This window comes from Solanum dulcamara, chromosome 9 (assembly GCF_947179165.1).
Source record: "Solanum dulcamara chromosome 9, daSolDulc1.2, whole genome shotgun sequence".
NCBI classification, from domain to species: domain Eukaryota; kingdom Viridiplantae; phylum Streptophyta; class Magnoliopsida; order Solanales; family Solanaceae; genus Solanum; species Solanum dulcamara.
This window is the reverse complement of record NC_077245.1, coordinates 68847457-68872064: the sequence shown is the minus strand read 5'-3', so window position 1 is coordinate 68872064 and position 24608 is coordinate 68847457. Positions and strand designations below refer to the sequence as shown.

The 24608-nt window shown below is 33.3% G+C and overlaps 2 protein-coding genes across 2 annotated transcripts; one reads left to right on the top strand and one right to left on the bottom strand.

The window, feature by feature from the left end:
• Positions 1-244: 244 nt before the first annotated feature.
• LOC129903743 (uncharacterized) lies at positions 245-2555 on the top strand. Its single transcript, XM_055979285.1, has 4 exons — positions 245-1003; positions 1078-1315; positions 1448-1671; positions 1869-2555. Exons 1-4 carry the CDS (start codon positions 245-247, stop codon positions 2553-2555), a joined length of 1908 nt encoding a protein of 635 aa, XP_055835260.1.
• Positions 2556-10158: 7603 nt separating this feature from the next.
• LOC129904586 (histone H4) lies at positions 10159-10733 on the bottom strand. The gene has a single exon (XM_055980147.1). The coding sequence runs from the start codon at positions 10652-10654 to the stop codon at positions 10343-10345; it is 312 nt and encodes a 103-aa protein (XP_055836122.1). The 5' UTR covers positions 10655-10733; the 3' UTR covers positions 10159-10342.
• Positions 10734-24608: the final 13875 nt, after the last annotated feature.

The following is a 24608-nucleotide window of genomic DNA, read 5'->3' as shown; positions in this document are numbered from 1 at the left end:
AAAAAAATGCCATATGAATGAATAGAAGTTTTGTTAAACCTTATTTTTTTCTTATAAGTTTAAAAGTCTAACAGTGGTATCAAGAGCCCTTCTTATTGAAGGATCTGTGAAGGCAAGAAAGCTAAGGTTTTCTCCAGTTCTTCTAGGGTGAGAGCTGAACAGCAGTTACATGGCATCCAACAACTTCTTGGGTGTAGGCCCTCCTATGTTTACAGGATAAAATTATCACATATGGGTGATAAAGATGAAGGCTTATCTCAAAGCTCTTAGTCTATGGGAAACAATAGAAAGTGAAGATGATCCTCCTCCACTTGGACCAAATCCAACAGTTGCACAAATGAAGATTTATGAAGATTCAAAGTCAAGGAAACCAAAGGCTCTCACATGTCTTCATTCAGCACTTTCAGATGTGATTTTCACAAGAATAATGGCTTATGAAACACCCAAAGAAGCATGGGAAAAGCTAAAAGAGGAGTTCGATGGAAGTGACAGAGTGAAGGCTGTCAAACTCTTAACTCTCAAAAGAGAATTTGAGATGCTAAGGATGAAAGAGGGAGATGCTGTGAAAGAGTATTCTGCCAAACTTGTGGAAATTGTAAACAAAATAAGGTTGTTTAGTGAAACCTTTCCAGATTCAAAGGTGGTGGAGAAGTTGATGATAAGCTTACCAGCAAGGTTCGAGTCCAAGATTTCAGCAATAGAGGAATCATGTGATTTGAAGACTTTATCGGTTGCAGAACTGATCAGCAAGTTGCAAGCCCAAGAACAAAGATCAAGTATAAGAGATGGAGAAGTAGCAGAAGTGGCATTTCAGGCACAACATAAACCCAAGCAGCCTGTGAAGGACAATAGAAGGATGGAAGGAGATAAAGTAGCAAAGGGAAAACCATGGAGGAATCTTCAAAGAAAGGGAAGTTTCCACCTTGCAGCCACTGTAAAAGAACCAATCATCAAGAAAAAGACTACTGGTTCAAAGGAAAGCCATCCATTCAGTGTAGATTCTGTAAAAAGATAGGTCATATTGAGAAAAATTGCAGGGTCAAGCAGAATCAGCCACAACAACATCATGCGTAGCAGGCAAATTTTGTTGAAGAGTCGGAAAAGGAAGAAGAAAGCTTGTTTATGGCTTCTCACGAAGAAAACACAAGCAAAGAATCCACATGGTTCATAGACAGTGGATGTACGAGTCATATGTCGCACAATGAGCTCGTGTTTCACACACTTGACAAGTCGTTCAAAGCTAAAGTTAGGACGGGAAATGGTGAAACAGTCAATGCACATGGAAAGGGTTCAGTTGCCTTTCAAACTATACAAGGTACAAAGTTTATACATGATGTGTTGTATGTTCCTTGTTTAGCATGTAACTTGTTAAGTGTGGCTCAAATGATGTCGAAAAGTTGTTCCTTATTTTTTAAGGGAAAACATTGTTTGGTTTTTGACTCTAAAGATAGTTTGATTGTTAAAGTAGAAATGGTGGATAAATCTTTTCCTTTAGATGGGAAGTTTGATAGTGCAAATTTTGCAAGTATGGATGAGTCATGGTTGTGGCACAAAAGATATGGGCATTTTAACTATTCTACTTTAAAGTCTATGTATGAGAAAGGCTTGACTAAAGAGTTGCCTGAGATCTCACTATCTAAAGAAGTTTGTGAGGCATGTCAGATGGGTAAGGTACACAGGAAATCATTTCCTAAAAGTGCTACCTAGAGGGCAACTGAAAAACTTGAACTAGTTCACACTAATGTGTGTGGACCTATGCAGACATCATCTTTAGGACAAAATAAATATTTCTCTTTATTGATGACTTGACAAGGATGACTTGGGTATATTTTTTCAGTAACAAGTCCCAAGTATTTTCAGTTTTTAAGAAATTTAAAACTTTTGTCGAAAGACAAAGTGGCTGTAAGCTGAAGTCTTTGAGATCGGGCAATGGTGGTGAATACACTTCAAATGAGTTCAATAAGTATTGTGAAGATATGGGGATTGATCACAAGTTGACAATAAGTTATTCACCCGAACAAAATGGAGTCTCGGAGAGGAAGAACATGACTGTTGTTGAAATGGCTAGATGTTTGTTGCTTGAAAAGAAACTACTGCAAAGTTTTTGGGCAGAAGCTGTTTATACTTCAGTATATCTGTTAAATAGGCTGCCAACTAAAGCTGTGGATAAAAAAACTCCTATTGAAGCTTGGAGTGGAACAAAACCATCTGCCAAGCACTTAAAAATCTTTGGTTCGATTTGCTATTCTCATGTTCCTTCAGTCAAAAGAAGCAAACTTGAACCGAAAGGTGAATTGGGGATGTTTATTTGTTATTCATCGCAAGCCAAAGGTTATAGAGTTTTCAGATTGCAAACAAAAAGTATTTCCATCATAAGAGATGTCGTAGTAGATGAGCATGCTTATTGGAACTGGGATAAGGAGCAAATTGAGAAAGATAATGTAGATTTTCAGAACTTGCGTCCGCTGCCTGAACTTGCGTCCATAGCTGTAACAGTCTTTCTCATGGTATGCTCAGTGTATGAACAGCATCACGAATCGTACTGTGCCGGTTGATGGTCGCACCCTACAGAGGAAATCAGACAGTTCCTATTATCTTTGGAGAGTTCTCTTTTAATTCAATGTCTCTGGAGTTCTGCATAACATGAGGTGGCCGCTCCAAAATTGGAAGGAAAAAAAAAGATCTTGTGAACTGAGATTATCAGTATTGAGAAATGGAACTGTCACAATAATGACAGAAGACATATCTTATTGCATCAACTTAATGCTAGAAGTATGCTAATATTAGAACCTGCTGAGAATGATTCATTCAACCACTACAACTTATCACTATACTACCACCAACTAATTAACACCTAACCCATACAACATGCTCTGTATTATACTACCAATTGTGAATTTTCATTTCACAATACCATTATCAAAATGGGGGATAATAACACAATGAAATGAACAACAAATATGTTGATATGCACCAAAGATCTTGACATCAATTAACATTCCATGACATTAGAAGTTGTTTTCAGTGAGTCCACATAAGCAAATTAGACAACAAAAGGTTTTGAATCTCAAAGTCTGGAGAGATAGGATCCAATGACAACTCAGAGAATCAAAATGCACATCAAACTCTTAAAAGGATATGAAGACTAGGTCATATGATAGAGTGCATTTACACAAATAGGGGGAAAAAGAAAGTAAAAATTGAACGAACTCATACCACTCCCACTCCTGTGTCACTGTAAGTGGAGATGGACAATTTCTAATTGGAGATATAGTCCTTCATCAGGATATGTCATTAGCAACAAAGTACTGATGAACACCCACTGTATACTCTATTCTCATCTGATATATATCATCAACAACGAAGGCCCATCAAATTTGAATTTTTTTTTGTGCAGTTGGGCAAAGAGATCAGAGATATTAAAGAGTACAAAGAGATTATCTGGTCAAGGCATACTTGCTAAACTGTCATTCACAAAAAATTGATTCAAATCTCACTTGAATTTAGATGTGGTTTGAAAGGCACCACATACTTACTGAATATTCATTGATAGACAACGATTCCCTCAGGTGAAATGTGTTATAAGGAGGTGTGAGGAAGATTCCATGGAAGAGGTACACAAGTGAGATAAAAGATCCCATCTGGCTCAGGACTTTTGATGCGTCGGAAGAAGTTGTTAGGGCTTACGATACAGCAGCGAGGAGGTATCATGGCCACAGAGCCATAAATAAATTTCCTAAGGATAACCTCAAAGATTTTCTCGAGAAGTTTAGTTGTAAGAATGTCAGTGATGTTAATAATGATAATTCCAATCATATACTCCCAATTCAGACCAACGCTTACAGGTCATCTTTAGAACGAGGCTGCGGTGAGCTGAGGTTTTTGAAACTAGCGCAGCCACTGTGCCTCTCAATCTTGAGATAACCCTTGCCCCATCACGGAGCATGTGAAACCGTCATCACTCAATGTATGACATTTCGCAAGTCCCTTCTTTTAATTTCCTTTTAAATTCAAAAAATTTAAAAGGGAAAAAAAAGAATAAGAGAGAGTCAGCCTTGTTTATTTCGAGAAATCTATGGATCGATTCTGATTCTTTCTTTTTCTCTTGATTCTTCTCCAATCTTGATTCTTTTTCGATCCAGATATATAGATCCTTGATTATTTTCATATCGAGATGTATAGACCCTCAATTCTTTTCCGATCGAAATGTATAAATCCTTGATTATTTTCCGATAGAGATGTATAGATCTTTTATTCTTCTTCAATTGAGATGTATAGATCCTTGATTCTTTTTCGATTTTCTCAGAGATTTTCTCGAGAAGTCTAGTTGTAAGAAGTATAGATCTTAGGTGTTTTGGAGGTTATCTCAAGGAAAATTAGTTAGCTCATGTGGCCGCTATACCTCCTCGCCGCCGATCGTAAGCCCTAGCAGCTTCTTCCGGGGTACCAAAAGTTTCGAGCTAAACACTTCTCTTCTGGGCAGGATCTCTGATCTCAGTTGTGTACCTCCCGCATCTTCCTCACCCCCCCCCCCTAAAATGCATCTCACCTGATGGAACCGTCGCCTTGCTGGTTCTCCTCTTGCAGTGGCCGCTATACCTCCTCACCGCCGATCGTAAGCCCTAGCAGCTTCTTCCGGTGTACAAAAAGTTCCGAGCCAAACACTTCTCTTCTGGGCAGGATCTCTGATCTCAGTTGTGTACCTCCCCCATGGCATCTTCCTCGCACCCCCTGAAATGCATCTCACCGATGGAACCGTCGCCTTGCTTGCGTCATTTGAAAAAATAGAAGAAACTTTTTATATGATGAGAAGAATGACTGAGCTAAAAAAGAAGAGAGAGAGTGGTTTATATAGACGCCTTTCAAGGGGGGTTGTGAATGTTACATGATATTTGAGTTGTTTAGGAAGACATCTACTAAATTCTTTTAAAATTAGAAAAATGACAACTCTAAGGAAAATAAATTTCATTAAAATTCAATATTTGTTGGATTATATATTCTACTATATTGGAAGAGTGAGTGAGGATCTAGAATATATATTCTACTATATTAGAATAGTTGAGTGGCCATTTAAAAATTCAAATCGTAGAAGTCTAGGGTGTCTAGGGTTATAGAATTTCCAACTAACAACACGAATAATATGATACAACTATAGACCAACAAAACTTTGTAGCATTCTACGAGAACAAAATATGTCATATGAGAGGAAAAGGTGTTCTGAACAATCACAACAAAAGTTCATTTGAATTTCTGTAAGATCAAATTGAACTTTAACCAACAAAACAACTAAACAAGATCTCTAACTTGCTCAATCGCATCAACTGGCATTATGGGTAACAAAATTTATTGTGATTCGTAGTAATTTTTATGTAGTTTCTCAATATGCAAGTTTTCTTTTTAAAAAATTGAAAATTTTATGACCAAATTGCTACCAAATATTAATTAGTTTGACCCTAAAAAAATTGAAATAGAGGGAGTATCCTTTTTCATGCTCACTAATGAATGATATCACCATGAATAGAACAAATAACAAGAAATCCAAGAGAAAGTAAGGTAAATCCGATGTGAGCAATATACCTTTGATGTCAAGCACACATCAGAATGGTTTGGATTAGGGATTAGGGCTGCCAATGGTTTGGATTAGGGATTAGGGGTGTCAAATAGGTGTGTTGTGCTGAATTTGTTCAGATCAAATGAATTGAGTTAATATTGAAAAAGTTACTTGGACAGATATTTTTGTAAAATTTCTCATAAGTAAATTTCAACTTTTACACGGACGGGATTGAGTGAGTCATGATTTCATGAGCTAATTTTGGAAAAACTTTTATGGATCACCTTTGTCTCATAGAATTTGTAAGTGTTACTTTGAGCAAAGAAAACATGACTTGAAATCACAAGGAAACAAAGAAAAATAAAGAATTTCAATACCATTATACACCAGCAAAGGTAATCTCTCTTCTTTTATTTCTTGTGTGACCCTTTCAGTATACGCTTGCACATTTTGTGTATTGCATTAAACAATAAGATAAAGTAGTTAGCTTTTCGACAACATTACGAATATAATGCAAGAATTCTTTTTAGCTTCTTTATTTATGTGTAATACATTGTTACTAACATTCTCTTTTTTAAGTTTGTCAGAAATTAAAAATACATAGAAAGTGGCAGTCAGCAATGACAACATGTACCTTAGATTGACGAGACAGTAAATGTGGTTGTGAGCACTGATAACCTGTTGCAAGAAAAGCGATCAATTATCAAATGAAATGATGAACTCAAAAAATTACTATGTTTCAAGTGCATGAAAGCTTGATAAAGCTTAGAGTTAGCTTCTCAAAAATTGGAAAAAATCCTACAAATTTGTATAAATGTGTCTCAACTTTTGAAAAGTTACCTCAGCTACATCAATCTCTATTGCTGATCATGTATGGTTTGGGCATCATGTTGCGGCCCTAAGGTTTTAGCATTTCCAGCCCAGCTTGCTGGTTTGGTGGATGCAATTCATAGCCCTATCCACATTTTTGCACTCACAACAAGCACGGACATTGCCATGTGCATCAAAGTCCAAAGAAGATATCTTCTTGGAAGTCGGATCCCTCGGTCCAAGTTTCTCAAGATTTAATGAACCTCCTGTTGTCTCAGCACTAAACATATTGAAGTTGTCCAATATCAAGAGGATTGTGCTAGGGAGAATGGAAAAGAGGTTGAATACAAGACAAGATGGTTGATGTCTGCATTTGAATCCATGTTAATTCTGTATTGTTTCCTTCACAAATAATACATTGGGAGTTGAAGATTCAGCTGAACCAGGAGTCCATTTGGATTTACATTTCGCTAATCTCCTATATAGGCAAAATAAACTCGCAAATAGAATATCATGAAATTCCATTGAAACACACTACTGCATATCTTAAATATTTCCAAGAGATCAATCTGATTATCTCAAAATTGCAGAAAAAACTATCCCAAATAAAAATACAAAATACAGTTTCCTCTCACTCTCTCTTAAGCTTATTGATTTCTAGTGAAGAAGGATTTATCAGAGACGACTATAACTTTGAGAAGAAATTTTATTTACACTGTAAGGAACTGAAAGCTTGATCAATTATGGCCTACCCCTAATCCATTGATCCGACCAAAACAATGCCTTGTTTGAGAAATAATTGTTGAGGCACATGCATCATATGACTAGGTATTAGGAAACCCTTACCCATCCAAACTCAAACAGCTCTTTTTAATATCATATCTTGTTAATCAGGATCATTGAACAAGTTATAATCATTATTAAAGTTTCTTGGCCGCATAACAGGATAATTTAATAAAATTACAACAAAGCAAGCTACAGCTGTAGATAGAAGAACTTTGTAGCACTCCACGAGAACAAAATATGTCAATGTGAGAGAAAAAGATGCTTTGAACAATCACTGCAGAAGTTCAGCTGAAGTAAACTGAATTTCAACAAGATCAAATTGAAGTTTAACCAACAAAACAACTGAACAAGATCTCTAACTTGCGTAACTACATCAACTGACATTAAGGGTAACAACAATAAATTTCCTTGAATAAATCAAAGGAGAGTAGCAAGTAACTGAACAAAAACATCGTGTGAATATCCCTAGCTGCAAATTTAGTGGGAGTTTATACAATTATTTGACTGCAATTATAGTTATGCATAATGCTGGGAACTAAAAAGACCAAATCAAGAGGTACAAATTGTAATTATTTCTTTTCATATGAAATAAACCAATAAATTTAATCTCATCTTATGTTTTAACCAATAACACTGAGTGTCCGGTTACACCCCTCTCCCTATCATATCTCTTAACAAACCCAATGCCGCTTTCACCCTACCTGCTCCAGATAAACCCCGAATCATAGTTGTGTAAAATACAACATCGGGAACGGCTTTTTTTTTCAAACAATTTTTTAAAGACAGATTGTGCTTCATCAATTCTCCTAGTTCTAACAAAACCATCAATCAGACATGTATATCCCTTTATGTCCACTAGATAACCTTCATTTTCAAAAGACCTAAGAAGTGCCTGTGCCTCATCAACCCTACCTACTTTACAAAATCCATTAAGCAAGGCATTGTAAGTAACAAAATCCGGCCTAAATCCTCTGCACTTCGTCACATTAAGCAGTCTATGTGCATCATCAGTTCTGTTAGCCTGACATAACCCCGATAAAATAACCATATAGGTAATCTTACTAGGCAATACACCCCTTTCACTCATTTCATCAAACAGTGTGAGGGCATCATGAGTCCTGCCACTCTTACACAACCCATCAATCAAAATGCTAAAAGTCGAACTATTGGGCAGCGAATTCAACTTCAACATCACATTATACACAGCTAAAGCTAACAAAATCGCATCTTTTTGAACTGTAGTATGAAGAATCATATTGTAGGTAAATAAATTAGGCTTACAATCAAACTCTTTCATTCTACCAAAAGCCTCAACAGCCTTTTCTGCCTTATTTACCTTCCAATAACCCCAAATCAAAGCTGCAAAAGCGTTAGAAGCTATGGGTATACAGAAAAGTTTATCTAGAACATTCCAGTATAAATCAAAACCACCATCTTTTGCAAGCATATCGACAATTAAATTTTTCGAAACCCAGCTGAGAAATCGCTTTCGTTTGGCAGCCCAGATGAAAAATCGAAAACCCAATACAGGATTCTTTCATTGATCTTCAAGAATAGAAGATACAATATTAGGACAGAGGATGAACTAGTTTGTCAAGTGCTGGTTCCAGTGGATCCACTCTTTCGATGATGTTGAGGAGCTCATTGGATACCGCCATTTCCCAAGAGGAAGAAAATGATTTTGAATAGATAGAACGAAAGATTGGATAATGTAGGAGTTTCATGGCTTGGAAAAGAATGTAATGCTGATTTCCTATGAGTCTTCAGTGACTGAGTGGGGGAATCATCAATGGGCATCCATGAGGGAGGTTCACTTGTTTGTTCAGTTTATCAGGGATTTTGGGATTTTGCAATTGCGAGAGTTGACAGCAGTAACACTAAAGGTGGCAGTGGCATGGTAAGAAGGATTCTTAAGCTCTATAAGTCAATATAGTAATTGTGTCCCTCAAAGTTTAAAAACTTAAACCACTCCCAACTTTTGGAAATGCAAATATAAAATTGTCCAGTGTGAAACACAAATGCTCACAGTCAAGTCAATCTTCATTTGAGATTTGTACTCTTTAGCCTACTCAGTCCAAATTAAAAACAAGCTTGAGATATTTATCTTTAAGAAAACAAAACATGTGCGGGAGAACTGTACAACAACAGCATACACTTTCCCCTATCTTTGGGGTAGAGAAACTATTTCCAATAGAATCTAAGCTCAAAATGAGGTTAGCTGAGCCTTTTATCAATACACTGATCAACAAGATCTCTAAGTTGCACAACTACATCAACTGGCATTGAGGGTAAGAAAAATAAATTCCTTGAACATATCAAAGCAGAACAGCAAGTAACTGAACAATAAAGAGAGTGTAAATATCTCGAGTACAGCTGAAAGATGAGGTGCAAATTGCAATTATTACTTCTCAAATGAAATACACCAACAAATTTAATCCTAAGTTTTCAAGCAATACGTATACAGGAAAAGAAAAAAAAAAGATTGAGATATTTACCTCTCAAAAATCATCAGAAATGTGCAGCAGGACTAAAATAACAGAACATAGATCCCCACATATAAGAAACAGAGTTGTAGAGAAACCCAATGGCTCTAGCAAAATCAAAGAGAAAATTAGCACAACTTCAAATTCTGAAACAGCCTCTCTATCCTATACAAACCCCACTTGAGGGATTTCACTAAGTATGTTGTTGATGTATCAGCCATAGGACTGGTTCCATTATCAACTAAACTTAAAAGCTTTTAAGACAATGCATACTTTCTAAACTCTCATTCACAAAGAATTAATCCAATTATCAAAAGTGAATTTAGTTGGTTTGGAAAGCAACACAATACGTATTGAATAGTAATTGATCGAATATAACAACAGAATGCATAAACTGTGAAGAACAAACCAAACTTACCTCTAAGCAAACACGCTAAGAAAACCAAGCTTGGCATATTTATAAAACAACAACATAATCTCAGCTCAAAAAAGTAGAGTCATTCAGGAAAAGAGTGCAACAAACATAACTTTCTAATAACAATACATTGCTGGTTGATTCACTTTGAGATCAACATACAGTGCAATATAAACAAAGAAGAGAACAATTACAATTACTAGAAAAATGATCTATCGAGACCATAACAAACAGAAACAAAAAGTAAACCCAACTCAATAATAAGCCTATAACACTAAATCTACAATCACTAACACCCTAACCTCCAAATCCATAAAGGGTCCTTCCCTGCCTCTTAAGAGCATAGACAACATCCATTGCAGTAACAGTCTTCCTCCTAGCATGCTCAGTGTATGTAACAGCATCACGAATCACATTTTCAAGAAAGATCTTAAGCACTCCACGAGTCTCCTCATAAATCAATCCAGAAATACGCTTCACACCACCTCTACGAGCAAGCCTACGAATAGCTGGTTTTGTAATCCCCTGGATGTTATCCCTTAGAACCTTCCTGTGCCTCTTAGCTCCTCCTTTGCCCAATCCCTTACCTCCCTTACCACGACCAGACATCTTTTCAAGAATTTCTAGGGTTTTGATATTGGTTTAGGGAAGATTGAAGAAGAAGATTAGCGGTGAATTGATGAGGCTGACTAGTTTTTCGATATTTATAGCTGCTGATTTTGTGGATTAGCGTTTTGAGTTAAATCGTGACCGTTGGTTTTGGGGGGATTTGAGATGAAGATCGATGGATATGAGTATCGATCCGCGTGGAAGGATGAAGGTGTATGTGGATCGTTGATTGGAAAGAGATCAACGGTGAGGAGTGCTTTATTGTGTATTGACGCGGATTGTGCTTTTTCTCTGAGAAAAAAATTGTTACTTTTGGCGGAAAATGAAAATGTGATTTGTGAAAGTTCCAAATTTTCAGGCGCCTAAAAAATTGGGGGTTGGTTTCTACAGCCAGAAAAACTGTGGGTTGTTTAATCTACCGTGGTTACTTGTCCCAAATTATTCATCGTGATTATATGTAGTTATCTTAATTTATTATTTTAAAATTAAAATAAAATTTATTACATTTATTATTTTATTTTTTAATAGTCATTATTTTTAAAAAATTATAAATATCTTAATTATATGGAGATGACACATAAATATAATAAATATTTATTAAGAATAATAATCAACTCTCTTCTAATAACTTATTTTCTTAAAAGACATGAAAAAAAAAATACAATGGATAATTTGAGATCAAGGAGTAATTAGTTATTAATGCTATATAAACATGATTATTCGTCATTTTGACATTAGAAAAGCATAAAACTATTTGAAGATTGTATTGATTTTAATTGTGCAAAAGTGGTACGATGACTTTTGATAATAACAAAAACTTTAGTGTATTTAATCCTATCAAATCAAAATCACTTTTTAGATACACACATTGAAATTGGTGGGATTTAGGATGAAATCAAATAGCAATTACATTTACCGTTAAGACAGAACATGTATCTCTTATCTAATGCAATTGACTGATCCACTATTTCTTTCCTTCAATAATGGTTTCACTTTACTTCAAGACACTATTTTCTTTGACTGCTATGGAATATAGATAGGAAGAAGGATTGTCTTTGGGTGCATTGGGTCCATAGGATAAAATGGACAATAAAACCAATTATAAATTACTTAATGAATAAGATCCTCTAAAGATACAGCAAGATTTATATGAAATGCAGAGGACGATAATTTATTTGAAAATTTAATAGTTAAAGAAATTCAAACTTTCAAAGATATACTAAATCAAAAATAAATAAAAATTGATAAAGAACCTATAAGTAAAACCTTAGATATCACAGGATCTCATATCTCTAAAATAAAAATACACGAAGGATACGGAGGAAATAAGTTAAAATGGTAAGCTCCGACTTAGAAAATTCTGAAATAGATAATCTTATAATAAATATAAAAGAGACTAAGTTAAAAAATGAAGGTGATATGTGTTGACACCCAATTTTGACCCTCCACAACGTAATAATTTAAAAAATAAAAATAAATAAATATAAAAAATTAAAAAGTGAAGGTGATATGTGTTGACCCCCAATTTTGACCCTCCACAACGTAATAATTTAAAAAATAAAAATAAATAAATATAAAAAATTAAAAATTAAAAGAATATATATATGATAACGAAATATGTATATATTATTATTTTAAAATAATTTTGGCATATATATTAAATAATTCTTGACCATTAGTATATATATATTTATCATTTATTCAAAAATTGTCTTAGAAAGATTATTTTTATAAAGATTTTGTCAATTAGTTTGACCTAATTAATAGACTCACATTTCAAGTTAATTAGTTTAAACTTGAGTTAATTATTCTACTTTGTCAAAATTAAGAAACTTGTTAATTAATTGACATTTACCCATCTTATTCTAGCCTCTTCAAATAAATTGAAATAGTTAGATTTTTATAAAACTCAAAATATTTTTCAAGTTATTTTGAAATAATTTTGTCATCCTTATTGTCTTAAGATAATGTATATAGTTTGTATAATTATTACCTTTTAGTAATATTTAAAATCGACCCATAAAAAGATTTTATTTATTTCTAATAACTATTTCATAAATTAATTGATTAATTTTACGTTTTCATTTCTTCTCGTAAATAACACATAATTAATATTATATTAACAATATTTTAATTCCAACATTAATACTACATTATGCAAATACTATCCTCTTTTCGAAAATATGTAATAATAATTATAAATAAATAAATGCATAAGAAATACAAATAAAAATCATTAATCCGTTTTTAAAAAAATAAAAAAAATAAAAAATAAAAAATAAAAAATAGTAATAGAAAATAAAATAAAATAAAAATAATAAATGAATAATAAAAAATAAAAAAAAAATATATCTACACATACTTTGTCCCCTTCCCACTTCCCTATATATATATATATACTAATTAACTATCTATCATGTTTTGTCCCCTCCCCATTTTCCTATTTATATATACTAATTAACTATCTATCATGTTTTGTCCCCTCCCCATTTCCATATATATATATATATATAATAATAATAAATGAATGAATAAATAATTTCTGCCATATATATATATAAAAAATAATAATAATAAACTTATGAATAAAAAATATATATATTTTATTTCATCCGAATATATATATATAATAAATTAATTAAAAATAATATAATATACCCGCCCATAACCCCTTGTCTTTTACATAATAAAAAATACTCACGCGTGCTACCGCCCATTACCATTTGTCCCCCCTTCAGAAAAATAAAATAAATAAATAAAGTAAAATATAAAAATAATAAATAAAATAAATAATATATATTTCTTTATCCAAAAAATAAACATATAAATAAACCCCCCGCCCATACCCTATACTAAATTAATTATTCTACCCATGCGTGCCCCCTTTTCCCCATAGCATAAATAATATACATATATATATGTGTACTGTTCATCATACAAAAAGGTAATTAACAAATAAACAAATAATAATAAATAATATCACGCGTGCCCCTTCCCCTTCCCTTTTGTCCCCTTTAAAATAAAATAACAATATATATATATATATATAACCTTCAGTCCGAAAAAAATATATATAATAATAAAATCCATGTGTGCCTATATATATCCGATTAAAAAAATAAAATACAAAAAAAAATAAAAATATTAAATAAGTAATATAATTCATCCGCAATAAAAAATAATAAATAAGTAAATAAATGAACAACTTCCGCCACATATATATATATATATATATATATATATATATATATATATATATATATATATATATATATATATGTATATATGTATATACACACTCATCTGTCATAATTTATTTAATAATACTCACTCCGCATTATTTTATTTATCCACCACTCCGCATTATTTTATATTTTCCGCCGTTCCGCATTATTTTATTCATCCGCCCACTCCACATTATTTTATATTTTCCGTCGTTCCGTAATATTTTATATTTTTTTTGTTCGTTCCGCATTATTTTATTAATTTACCCACTTTGTATTATTTTAATCATTCATCATTCCCTATTATTTCTCTATATATATCTGAGCACTCATTCTAAAGGAGAGGGACAGAAACGGAGAGAGGCAAAATTTTTGAAAGACAAAGTTGCATATTTTTTTTCTTCTCTCTACTATATTCGATTTTACTTAAAGAGTAAAAGTAGATTCGTGACCAAGCCATCTCCGTTCACTGCCCCATAACAGGTAATATTTACTCCATGTTCCTCTATTTTTCGTTGTCATTATGACAAAATATTGTCCTAGAAATGTTATCTCCCTAATTTCATTCTCTTCTTATTTGCATGAACACTTTGGGAGTGAAAATGAAGTCTTGATTCGGGACTCTAAGAAATTCGAGTCTTTAAGACTCGATAAAATCATCATTTTCCCCACACGGAGCCGATATCCTAGACTTCTTGAATAGCAAACAAAACAAGATGATCTCTCTAGGATTCAATTCCGCTTATTTATATTTTCAACATTTTATTGTCTATTATTATTATGGTTGTTATTATCGTTATTGTTGTTGTTATTATTATTATCATTATTATTTTTTACCGTTTATCATTATTGTTATTAGTAGTAGTGGTAGTAGTAGCATATTTTATTTACTATTATTACTATTATTTTTTTTATTATTATTATTACTATTTTGTCATTAATATTACTAATAGAAGTAGTAGTATGTTTATTTCACTGTTAGTATTAGTACTATTATCATTATTATTGTTATTATTTTCGTTTTTATTATCATTATTATTAATGTATTTTATTTATCGTTATTATTATGATTATTAAGGTTATTGTTATCATTTTTTTAAATGATTATTATTATTATAATTATTATTGTTGTTGTATTGGTATTAATAGTATTTTTAGTTACTATTATTATTATTGTTATAATTATTATTATTTTCTCTATTATTATTATTAGTAGTATTATTATTATTTTATTTATTATTATTATCATTTTAATTATTCTTCTTATTATTATTATTATCTTCGTCATTATTATTAATTATTTATTATCATTTTCTTTGTTATTATTATTATTATTAGTATTAGTATTATTATTATCATTATTTACTGTTATTATCGTTATTATCGTTATTACTATTAATATATTTGTTTTTATTTTATTATTATTATTATCGTTCTTATTATTTTACTATTTCATCATATTTTATTTATTTATTTATTATATGTTATTATTATTTGTTATTACTGTCATTATTACTATGTTTATTGTCATCATCCTTATTATTATCGCTATTATTATCATTATTATTATTAGTATATTTTTTTTATTTTTTATTTTTATTATTATTATTTTCGTTGTTATCATTATCATTATTAGTAGTATACTTTATTTACTGCTTATTATTATTATAATTATCTTTATTATTATTAGTAGTAGTAGTATATATGTTTTATTCTACTGTTTTTATTATTATTATTATTGCAATTGTTATTATTATTATTTTATTTCTTTGTTATTGTCGTCATTATTATTTTTATTATTATCATTATTATTATTGTTATTGTTGTTATTATTACTACCACTACTACTACTAATACTACTATTATTACTATTACATATTAAACTTGCTTATATGATTTAAATATGTTCTCAATTATGTAAGAGCTAACATTATCTTGGGTATGATATTTATGACCGTTTTGTTTCATTTAAATTATTCCTCCTTCATTAAAATATTTTTATACCAAGTATATTTCTCTTATAAATTCTCCTTAATATTTTAAAAATTTATATTTCTTTCAAATTGTTTAATACTTCAATAATTGTTAAAACACATTTTTTCAAAGTTAGTCAAATAATTTCAAATCATCGGACAACCGCATGTTAGCGGCTATTTTAAGTGCTAAAACCTTCTTAAAATAGTAATATGAATCTCGTACCTCTTTTCTCTAATTTTTAAGACTTAAATCTGTTAGGATCTTTTAAATTAAGTTTTCTTAATTTCTTTAAAAAATTAAGTGGCGACTCCTCTTTTAATAAAATTGATTTTTTCTAAAAAGATGAAATTAATTTTAAACCACGTCCATTTTTTGACATAACAGAAATGGCGACTCCGTTGGGATCAATTAGGTTCTAATCATTAGATTTGACTGTAATGACCCGTTAGGTCATTTTGAGAACGAGTCTTCTCTCCTTCATAAAAGACTCATTCCGTACATTTAAATTGTAAATTTTAGACTATTCGATAACTTCATTTAATTAATTGATGGGTGATTTTAAATAATTAATTTAATTGATTGGCTAAAGTGTTAATTTATTTAATACGTATACCACTTTTCTTATATTTAATAAATTAGGTTAGTAGGATTTGTCATTTTAGTACATAATTAATTTAGAAAAGAAAAAAAAGGGAATAAATAATAATAATAATAATAATAATAAATAAAAAATTATATATATATACACACAATCTGATGGCATTAAGCCATCAGATGTGCGGCGGCAAACAAGAAAAAAAACCCGCAGAAACAAGAAAAAAAAATACGGAGGAAGAAAGAAAAGAAAGGGGAAAAGAAAAATAAAGGAGAAGAGAAAAATAGGGATTTTCATTCCAAAGCATCAAGGTAATTATTCTCATCCTTTCCATTAAATTTTCATGTGATTATGAATATATTTTTAGGGTATATTAGTGGAGAAACAATGTTGAGATAAGAGAATATGACCCTAGGGTTCTTCATATAAAATCTTGATTTGGGGGTCGAATAACGATCCGTTTTAGCTGAAATTTGACATGTTATTTGACGTCAACATTAAGAACTTGATTATAGATTTGGGTAGGTTTTGGGTCTAGGCTAGACATATAATAATATGAGTGTTGTTAGTTTTAAAATCTTATTGTGGTTATTTATTTGACTAGATTACATTGATTTGGAGACCCAACGAAAAGGGAAGGCTCAAGTACCGGTGTAATTGCTTGATTAATTAAGGCAAGTGAATTTCTAAACCTCAGTTTAAACTTATAGATGCTTGTATTTCCGTGTCATATATACTAGGAAGTAATGAGAATTGGACTGGATTATTGACTGTATGATTGACCTTAAAAAATGGAGATGAGGGGTATAAAACGGTGATCTAATGACATGTATTGGTGGAATTGATATGTTGTGATTTTGGGCATGTGAAATGACTATGTTGATGTGAGATAGGAAAATTTATTGTTGTTGTCATGTTATTATCGTGAATTATATGAACATGAATTGATTACATTGGTTCTGACATACTGTGTTGAGACTGAAAATGATATGAAACAAAAGGGGTCGGGCCACACGCTCCGTGGCAGGTATATGAAACAAAGGGGTCGGGCCACACATTCCGTGGCAGGTATTATGAAATAAAGGGGTCGGGCCACACGCTCCGTGGCAAGATATATATGTTGAGGGGACGGGCCACACGTTCCGTGGCAGGTTACATGGACAGAAATGTCCCCCATGGGTTCCGGACTGTGATTCAGCGGATGTGTACCGATAGGACAGACATGCATCATTTCATTGCATTGCATTGCACCTTTCTGACATTTGTGAATTTGTGTTTACCCCTATATTGCTCTCTGTATGTTGAACTTGACTTGGTATGATTCATTGATGAGAATTTATGGACTGTATTACTGTTGTTATTGTACAAGTGTAGAGTTGGGCTGATTTTATGTAGGTTGTAGTTAAGGAGGTTCGGTTGGGAGGACATGAGTACTTGTATCTATTAAGCTTTGCTTAGTTTTAGCTATCCACTTGCTGAGTACCGTGTTGTTTGGTACTCACCCCTTGCTTCCACACTTGTGTAGGTTGTGAGCCCGGACCTGCTTGATCTTCTATTGTTTTCCACTACAGTCGAGGTTATCAATTTCGAGTGTTGAGGTAGCTGTTACATCCATCTAACGGACACCTCTTACTCTTTTATTATGTTTTAGTCCTATTCTAGAGACGAAGACATTGTGACTGTATTTCTTTTCGTACTTCGATAATATATTAGTGGCTTGTATATGTGACAACTAGTCTTGGGAGATTTTGAGATTATTTATTTATTTTTGACTAAGTTAAACCTTGCTTTATCTCAATTACTTCCGCATTTACTTTCCGTTGGTTATTAGGCTAACTTATCTCGGTGGGTTGAGATGAGTGCCATCACACCCAGATTCGGGTCGTGACATTGACTAACCTACTTGACTAACTATTCGGGAATGTAATAACTAGTAATTTACTTTCTCTATTTGTTCCTTAAATGATTAAATCATAATTTGCTTTCTTTATTTGCACCTTATATATTTATAATTACGAATATTGAACTGTCATCGCATACGTAGCATAATTCCGCCACTTGGCATTTTTTATTTTTTTTACTTAAACGATGGTTATGCGGGTTGCAACCATTGAATCCAAATGTTCTTAGGGGGTACCCTCGCGAAATGAGTTGGCCACTGGATGGTCAACGGTCGCTAACTTCCCCCAGCCCGAGTTGTCCGCTTGGGTCACCAGTATACTGAAATAAAGCCCACTCTTAGTCCACCTAGCGTAGAGCGAAACCAAATCCTAATTTAGTGCATTTGCCTAAGACGACCCAATACTCAAGGCGTATAGGGCCCATTAGAAAGACCACCTTGAGTCCAAAATGGCCTTCGGCTTAAACGGACTATCATTCTTATGTGATTTATTTTGAAGGATGTATACGCCATTTGACAAACATTGTCCCTTGGGTTGGAAGTTTATTTTATTAGCTTAGTCAAAAAAAAAATCTTCACAAGTTGTTATTCTATCCAAAAGAGGTTGATTTTTGGAGATGTCAAGAAGTCAAAAACAAAAAAATAATCACGAAGGCTTAGTTAGGAATGTACCCATGCGTGGGACTTATTATTTGTATCCCTTTTCCCCATTATGTATTCTCATTCAGTTTATTTATAATATTTGTATAAATATAACTTTTGGGGCAATGAAATATTTCTAATGTTGTTATGCATCCTTCAAATCGTTAGGCCTACCCTTGGCACAAAAGGGTCACATATCTATTTAGGACACACAATAATTGTTTACCTGTTATATGCTATAACTGTTTGAATGAATGTATCGCTTTACTTGAAGACATATAGTGACTTGATATTTGAGCTTTGGGAATATAAATAAATATATATATATATATTATAATATATATATATATATATATTTATTTATATTCCCAAAGCTCAAATATCAAGTCACTATCCAAAGTGCGGCCAAATTCTCTTAAAGTCTTTAGTTTCTCTACAAAATTTAAATTTCACTTTCAAGTCCTAAACTTACTCTCCCCTCTCAAAAATGGTTGATTTGTCGGAGCTAGTCAAACTACATAGGGCCTGACATCTCTTTCTTGGGATACGTAGACAACCTTTCGAGGTTTGACTTCTATCTTTAAAAGCTTGCTTTCTTCCTTCATATTTTACAAAGAGATACCAACATAAGAAAGAGACAAGAAGATCTTGATTCAACGCAAGTCATAGTTCTCGATACACTAAATCTTAAAATCAATAGGCAAATTCCTGTCTATTTTGTCATCTTTCAATACTCGTGGGTTATCTTGTCTTCAAACAAAGCAACTCTTATGTGTTTATCCTTTTCGATATGATATTTTGCATTATCTCTTATGAATGCAGACTAACATATTTGTCTTTTGAGTTATTTTTTGTGCAGGTATTTAGAATTGATATGTGTTGATAATCTGGACGAGCATCCATACTTCACGAGATCTAAAGTGCCTAAAGACTCCTTTCCCGATCAAAATTCGATAATAGGAAAAGAAAGATGACTGGAAATAATGAGGACACTGGGTTAACTGATATTGTTGTGATAGACCCTGTCATCTCTGAACAAAATGAGTTGATTGCACAATTAGTGCAACAAATCACCGAGATGAGAGTTGAGATACAAAAAAATCGAGAATTATCAAACCTGGCTATAGCCACCAACACGCCTGTTCCAGGCGATGGAAGGCCTCAAATTCATTTCTCTTCTCCGAATTCAAGTATAAAACACAGTCAAAACCTATCCTTAAACCCTGCTCAAAATGCCTTCATCGTTGATCTCACTGCCTTCAACCCTCATCATGCTTCCGCTTCCTACCAAGCACCACCTCACCCTCAAAATACCAATCCCCAAAGCTTTCCTCCCACACAAAACACCAACCCTCAAGCCTGTCCTCCCCTACAAAACCAAAATGTTAACAATCCACAAACCTTTCCCCATCATCAAAATCATCATACTAGCCGTCAAACATTCCCCCAAAATTACCAAGTCCCTCAAAATACACCAAACCCTCCCATTATTCCTCTTTTGCCTCAAAAGACAGCGTTTCAAATCCCAATCCCAAATGAGCCCTATACCAATGATTCCGAACTTGATCACTATGAGGAACAAGAAAGGGAGTGGAGAACTAAAGAGGAAATAACTAAGCAGAGCATGAAAGAGGAAATTGTAAAAGCTATGAAGGAGTTTCACTATACCCTGAATGTTGTTGGTTTGAATTATGAAGATCTGTGTATCCATCCAGATCTGGACCTTCCGGAAGGGTTTAAAGTACCTAAATTTGATACTTTTGGTGGAACCGGGAATCCTTTGGCTCATTTGAGAACATATTGTGATCAACTTGTAGGAGTTGGGAAGAATGAGGCATTATTAATACGACTCTTTAGTCGAAGCTTAAGCGGAGAGGCATTGGAGTGGTTTACTTCTGAAGAGATGAAACAATGGCCAAATTGGAATGATTTGGCTAAAGATTTCATCGAAAGATTTGCTTATAATGTGGAGATCATTCCCGATCATTATTCTTAGGAGAAAATCAATTAAAAGTCTACTAAAAATTATCGGGAGTACGCCTATTGTTGGAGAAAAGAGACTGCAGGGTGAGACCTCCCATGACTGAAAAAGAGATTATTAAAGTCTTTGTACGCAATCAAGAGCCTGAGTACTATGATAGAATGTTATTGCTCGTAGGAGCGAAATTTGCTGAGGTGGTCAAAATTGGAGAGACCATCGAAGACGGTCTTAAGACCGGAATGATTACCCGTGTGGCCATCCAAGCTGGGTCTTTAGGTTTGTTAAAAAAGAAAAGAGAAGATGTGTCCTTTGTTTCCCATGTGCCTGAAAGAAGGACACAGAGATCATCCTATTTTAGCTCCAGAAAAACCTCACCCTCCGAAATCTATCCCCCATCTCCACAAAATCCCTACCCAATTATTATGTCCAACCGAGTTATCAAACTCCGCCTCCTAAATACTTACCTCCGCACTATCAAAATGCTCCTTGTGGGTACCAAACTCCACAATGCCCAAATTTCCGAACTCCCGCACCTTTCTGCCAAAATCGTCCCAGTTATCATCATGTACCCCCACCCCCACAAAATAACTACAATCTTACCCAACCCAATTTTGAAAATAGGCCTGCTAGGATTTTTACTCCTTTAGTGGAAAGTCAGACTAAGTTGTTCGAAAGACTGAGAGATGCAGGCATTATTCATCCCATTGCACCTAAATCAGCTGATACAAGCTCTAGATTCTTCAGATCTGACCAAATATGTGCATACCATTCGAATAGTGTAGGGCATGATACTGAAACTTGTGTCAATTTGAGGCACAAAATTCAGGATTTGATTGATCGCGAGGTCATCACTCTCCAAACCGCCACTTCCAATGTTAATAATAACCCCCTGCCGAATCATGAAAGGGTGAATATTAACGTGATTGAAGTTGGAAAAGATTGGAATGCCGATAGCCCAGTCAAATCTGACAATCTTAAAAAGCCTCTTCCTCATGTGTGTCAGTCGTTTTCAGTGCAAGAGTCTGTCAATAATGTTGGTCTAGGAGAAGGTGTCAGTGATGCTATGATAATCGAGACATCAGGCATATGAGATGCCAAGCCAAAAGAGCAAGTGCCTAATTGGACCTACAATTCGCTCTTGGTTCCTCACTCGTCTTGATAGATAGAGACGGATTTTATGTTATTTTTGAAAAACCGGTGGTAGTCTGGATACCCACCCTTTATGTCACTTTACCTTGTTACGCTTTAATTCTGTTCGTATTGTTTTGAAAAAGGCAGATTGGTCCATGACCATGACCAAACTTTATTTCTTTATGAAAGCCCCCTTCATTGCGAAAATTCGTTTTAAATACTTTACTTTACGAAAATTAGTTCTAATTTCCTTTTGTATCTTTTCCTGTAATTGTATCATTTTCTTGTAATCGCTTTCATGCTTGTTTATTTTCAAAATTTCTTTTAATTTGAACTACGTCTGACCTGAATTCTCAAGAATGAGATACGTAGGCAGCCTATGTCGGCCTCAGTCATTTTTATTTATTACTTTTTATTTCAAAATCTCCCATTTTTCATTTATCTCCCCCGGGGGAACTATATTTGACCTGATTCCTGCCTCAACGGGATACGTAGGCGCCACAACGATTCGGTCATATCTCCCATAAGTTCTCTATTTATGATAGAAACTGGGACAGAAATTTTGAGAGGGACTCAAAATTTCAAAGAAGATCTTTTCACAAGAGAAAACAAGACTGAGGTGCATCAGAAAAGTAACTGGGACAGAATTTTTGATAGGATCTCAAAAATTCTATAAATCTCTTATTGGTAGTATGATATTTACCAAGACATCTAACTGGGACAAAATTTTTTGAGGATGACCTCAAAAATTTTATCTAATATCATCAGAAGGTTTCACTCAACTTCAAAATTCAAGGTTGGCCTCAAATTATCCCCGACATTGTTGGAAGGTCAATGTAAACCTTAATAATCTCTAACGCCATCCGAGTTCAGAGTCAACTACAAAACTTTCTTGCTATGTCGGAACTTTCCAAGAATCCTTAAAAAAATTTGTGAACAAGATATCAAGCCTGCTCGAAGCTTCGAATCAAGGACGTTCATTTAAGCTATGCGTGATATGACATCTGGCAGTGACCCTTTCCAAATTGCTTTTCAAAAACTCATCTTTCTTAAAGCTTTTGATACATCAAACATTTTGCATGAATATATTTTAGTCTTATATCTACCGAGAAGTGGGGAATGAGAGCAAGCGTCATAGCAAGACACGAAGAAGACAAATGGAGAATTCAACACAGATCAGTTCATTCAAAACTAATAATTTTTTTGTGGATGCAGATTTATAAAAGACCATCGTATCCCTCCTTTCAGCAAATAAAAAGAAGTTAAAGGAACAAAGAGTTTTCAAAGTGATAATTTTGTCACCAGGATTCGTCAGACGAAAAGGAGACGTTCATAAAATGAACAACAATGCCTCTTTCAAATCTCCAGCAAACTATGTGCCAAAATGAATATAAAGTGTTCGAAAATGGGCATGATATTCACACACTAATGTCAAAGTGATCAGGCACTTTATACATATTTTTGAAAATTCTCCCTAAAGATTTTTACTCAGCTGTTAGTTAAAACGACAATGGGTCTATTACTTGTTTTCTTTTGAGTGCAGGAAACGCAAAGGAGTTACTTTCAATGCGAGCATCCATAATAACGTCAAATTATATTCTCCATCCTCAAAGACGTCTAATGGGCATACATTATAATGTTGTATATGATGATCTAATGTCGTATACGATGATTCATATTTTATTACCAGAGGTGGTAATATCATTTGTCAAGAAGGCCATTCATATTCTATTATTCATATTATATTACCCAAAGTGGTAATATCATTGCCAAAATGGTCATTCATATTTTATTATTTGTATTATATTATCGGAGGTGGTAATATCATTGTCAAGAGGGTCATTCATATCTTATTATTCGTATTATATTATCGAAGGTGGTAATATCATTGCCAAGAAGGCATTCATATTTTATTATTCATATTATATTACCGGAGGTGGTAATATCATTGCCAAGAGGGTCATTCATATTTTATTATTCGTATTATATTACCGGAGGTGGTAATATCATTTGCCAAGAGGGCCATTTATGTTATAATACCGTATATGATGATATAATGCCATATACTATACCGTATACGATGATATAATACCGTATGCGATGATGTAATGCTGTATACGATGATCTAATGCCGTATACGATGATATTATTTTATTCACATTATATTACCGGAGGTGGTAATATCATTGCCAAGAGAACCATCATTCATCATTCATCATTGCCAAGAGGGCCATCATTCATCATTGCCAAGAGGGTCATCATTCATCATTTATCATTGCCAAGAGGGTCATCATTCATCATTGCCAAAAGAGCTCTCATTTATCATATCATTGTCGAGAGGGTCATCATCTATCATTTCATTGCCGAGAGGGCCATTATCATGCCATTGCCGAAAGACCATCTTTATAGCGTGTTAATTTATCTTCATATCACATCATATCAACTCATTGCATATTACATCAAAATTGAAGCATATCACATTAACTTAAGAAATACGTTTTGTT

Coding starts and splice junctions, on each gene's coding strand:
- LOC129903743 (XM_055979285.1), top strand. CDS start 245: ATGAAGGCTTATCTCAAAGCTCTTAGTCTATGGGAAACAATAGAAAGT. Junction 1,004..1,077: donor ATCCATTCAGTGTAGATTCT/GTAAAAAGATAG, acceptor CATGCGTAGCAG/GCAAATTTTGTTGAAGAGTC. Junction 1,316..1,447: donor TGCCTTTCAAACTATACAAG/GTACAAAGTTTA, acceptor TTGACTCTAAAG/ATAGTTTGATTGTTAAAGTA.
- LOC129904586 (XM_055980147.1), bottom strand. CDS start 10,654: ATGTCTGGTCGTGGTAAGGGAGGTAAGGGATTGGGCAAAGGAGGAGCT.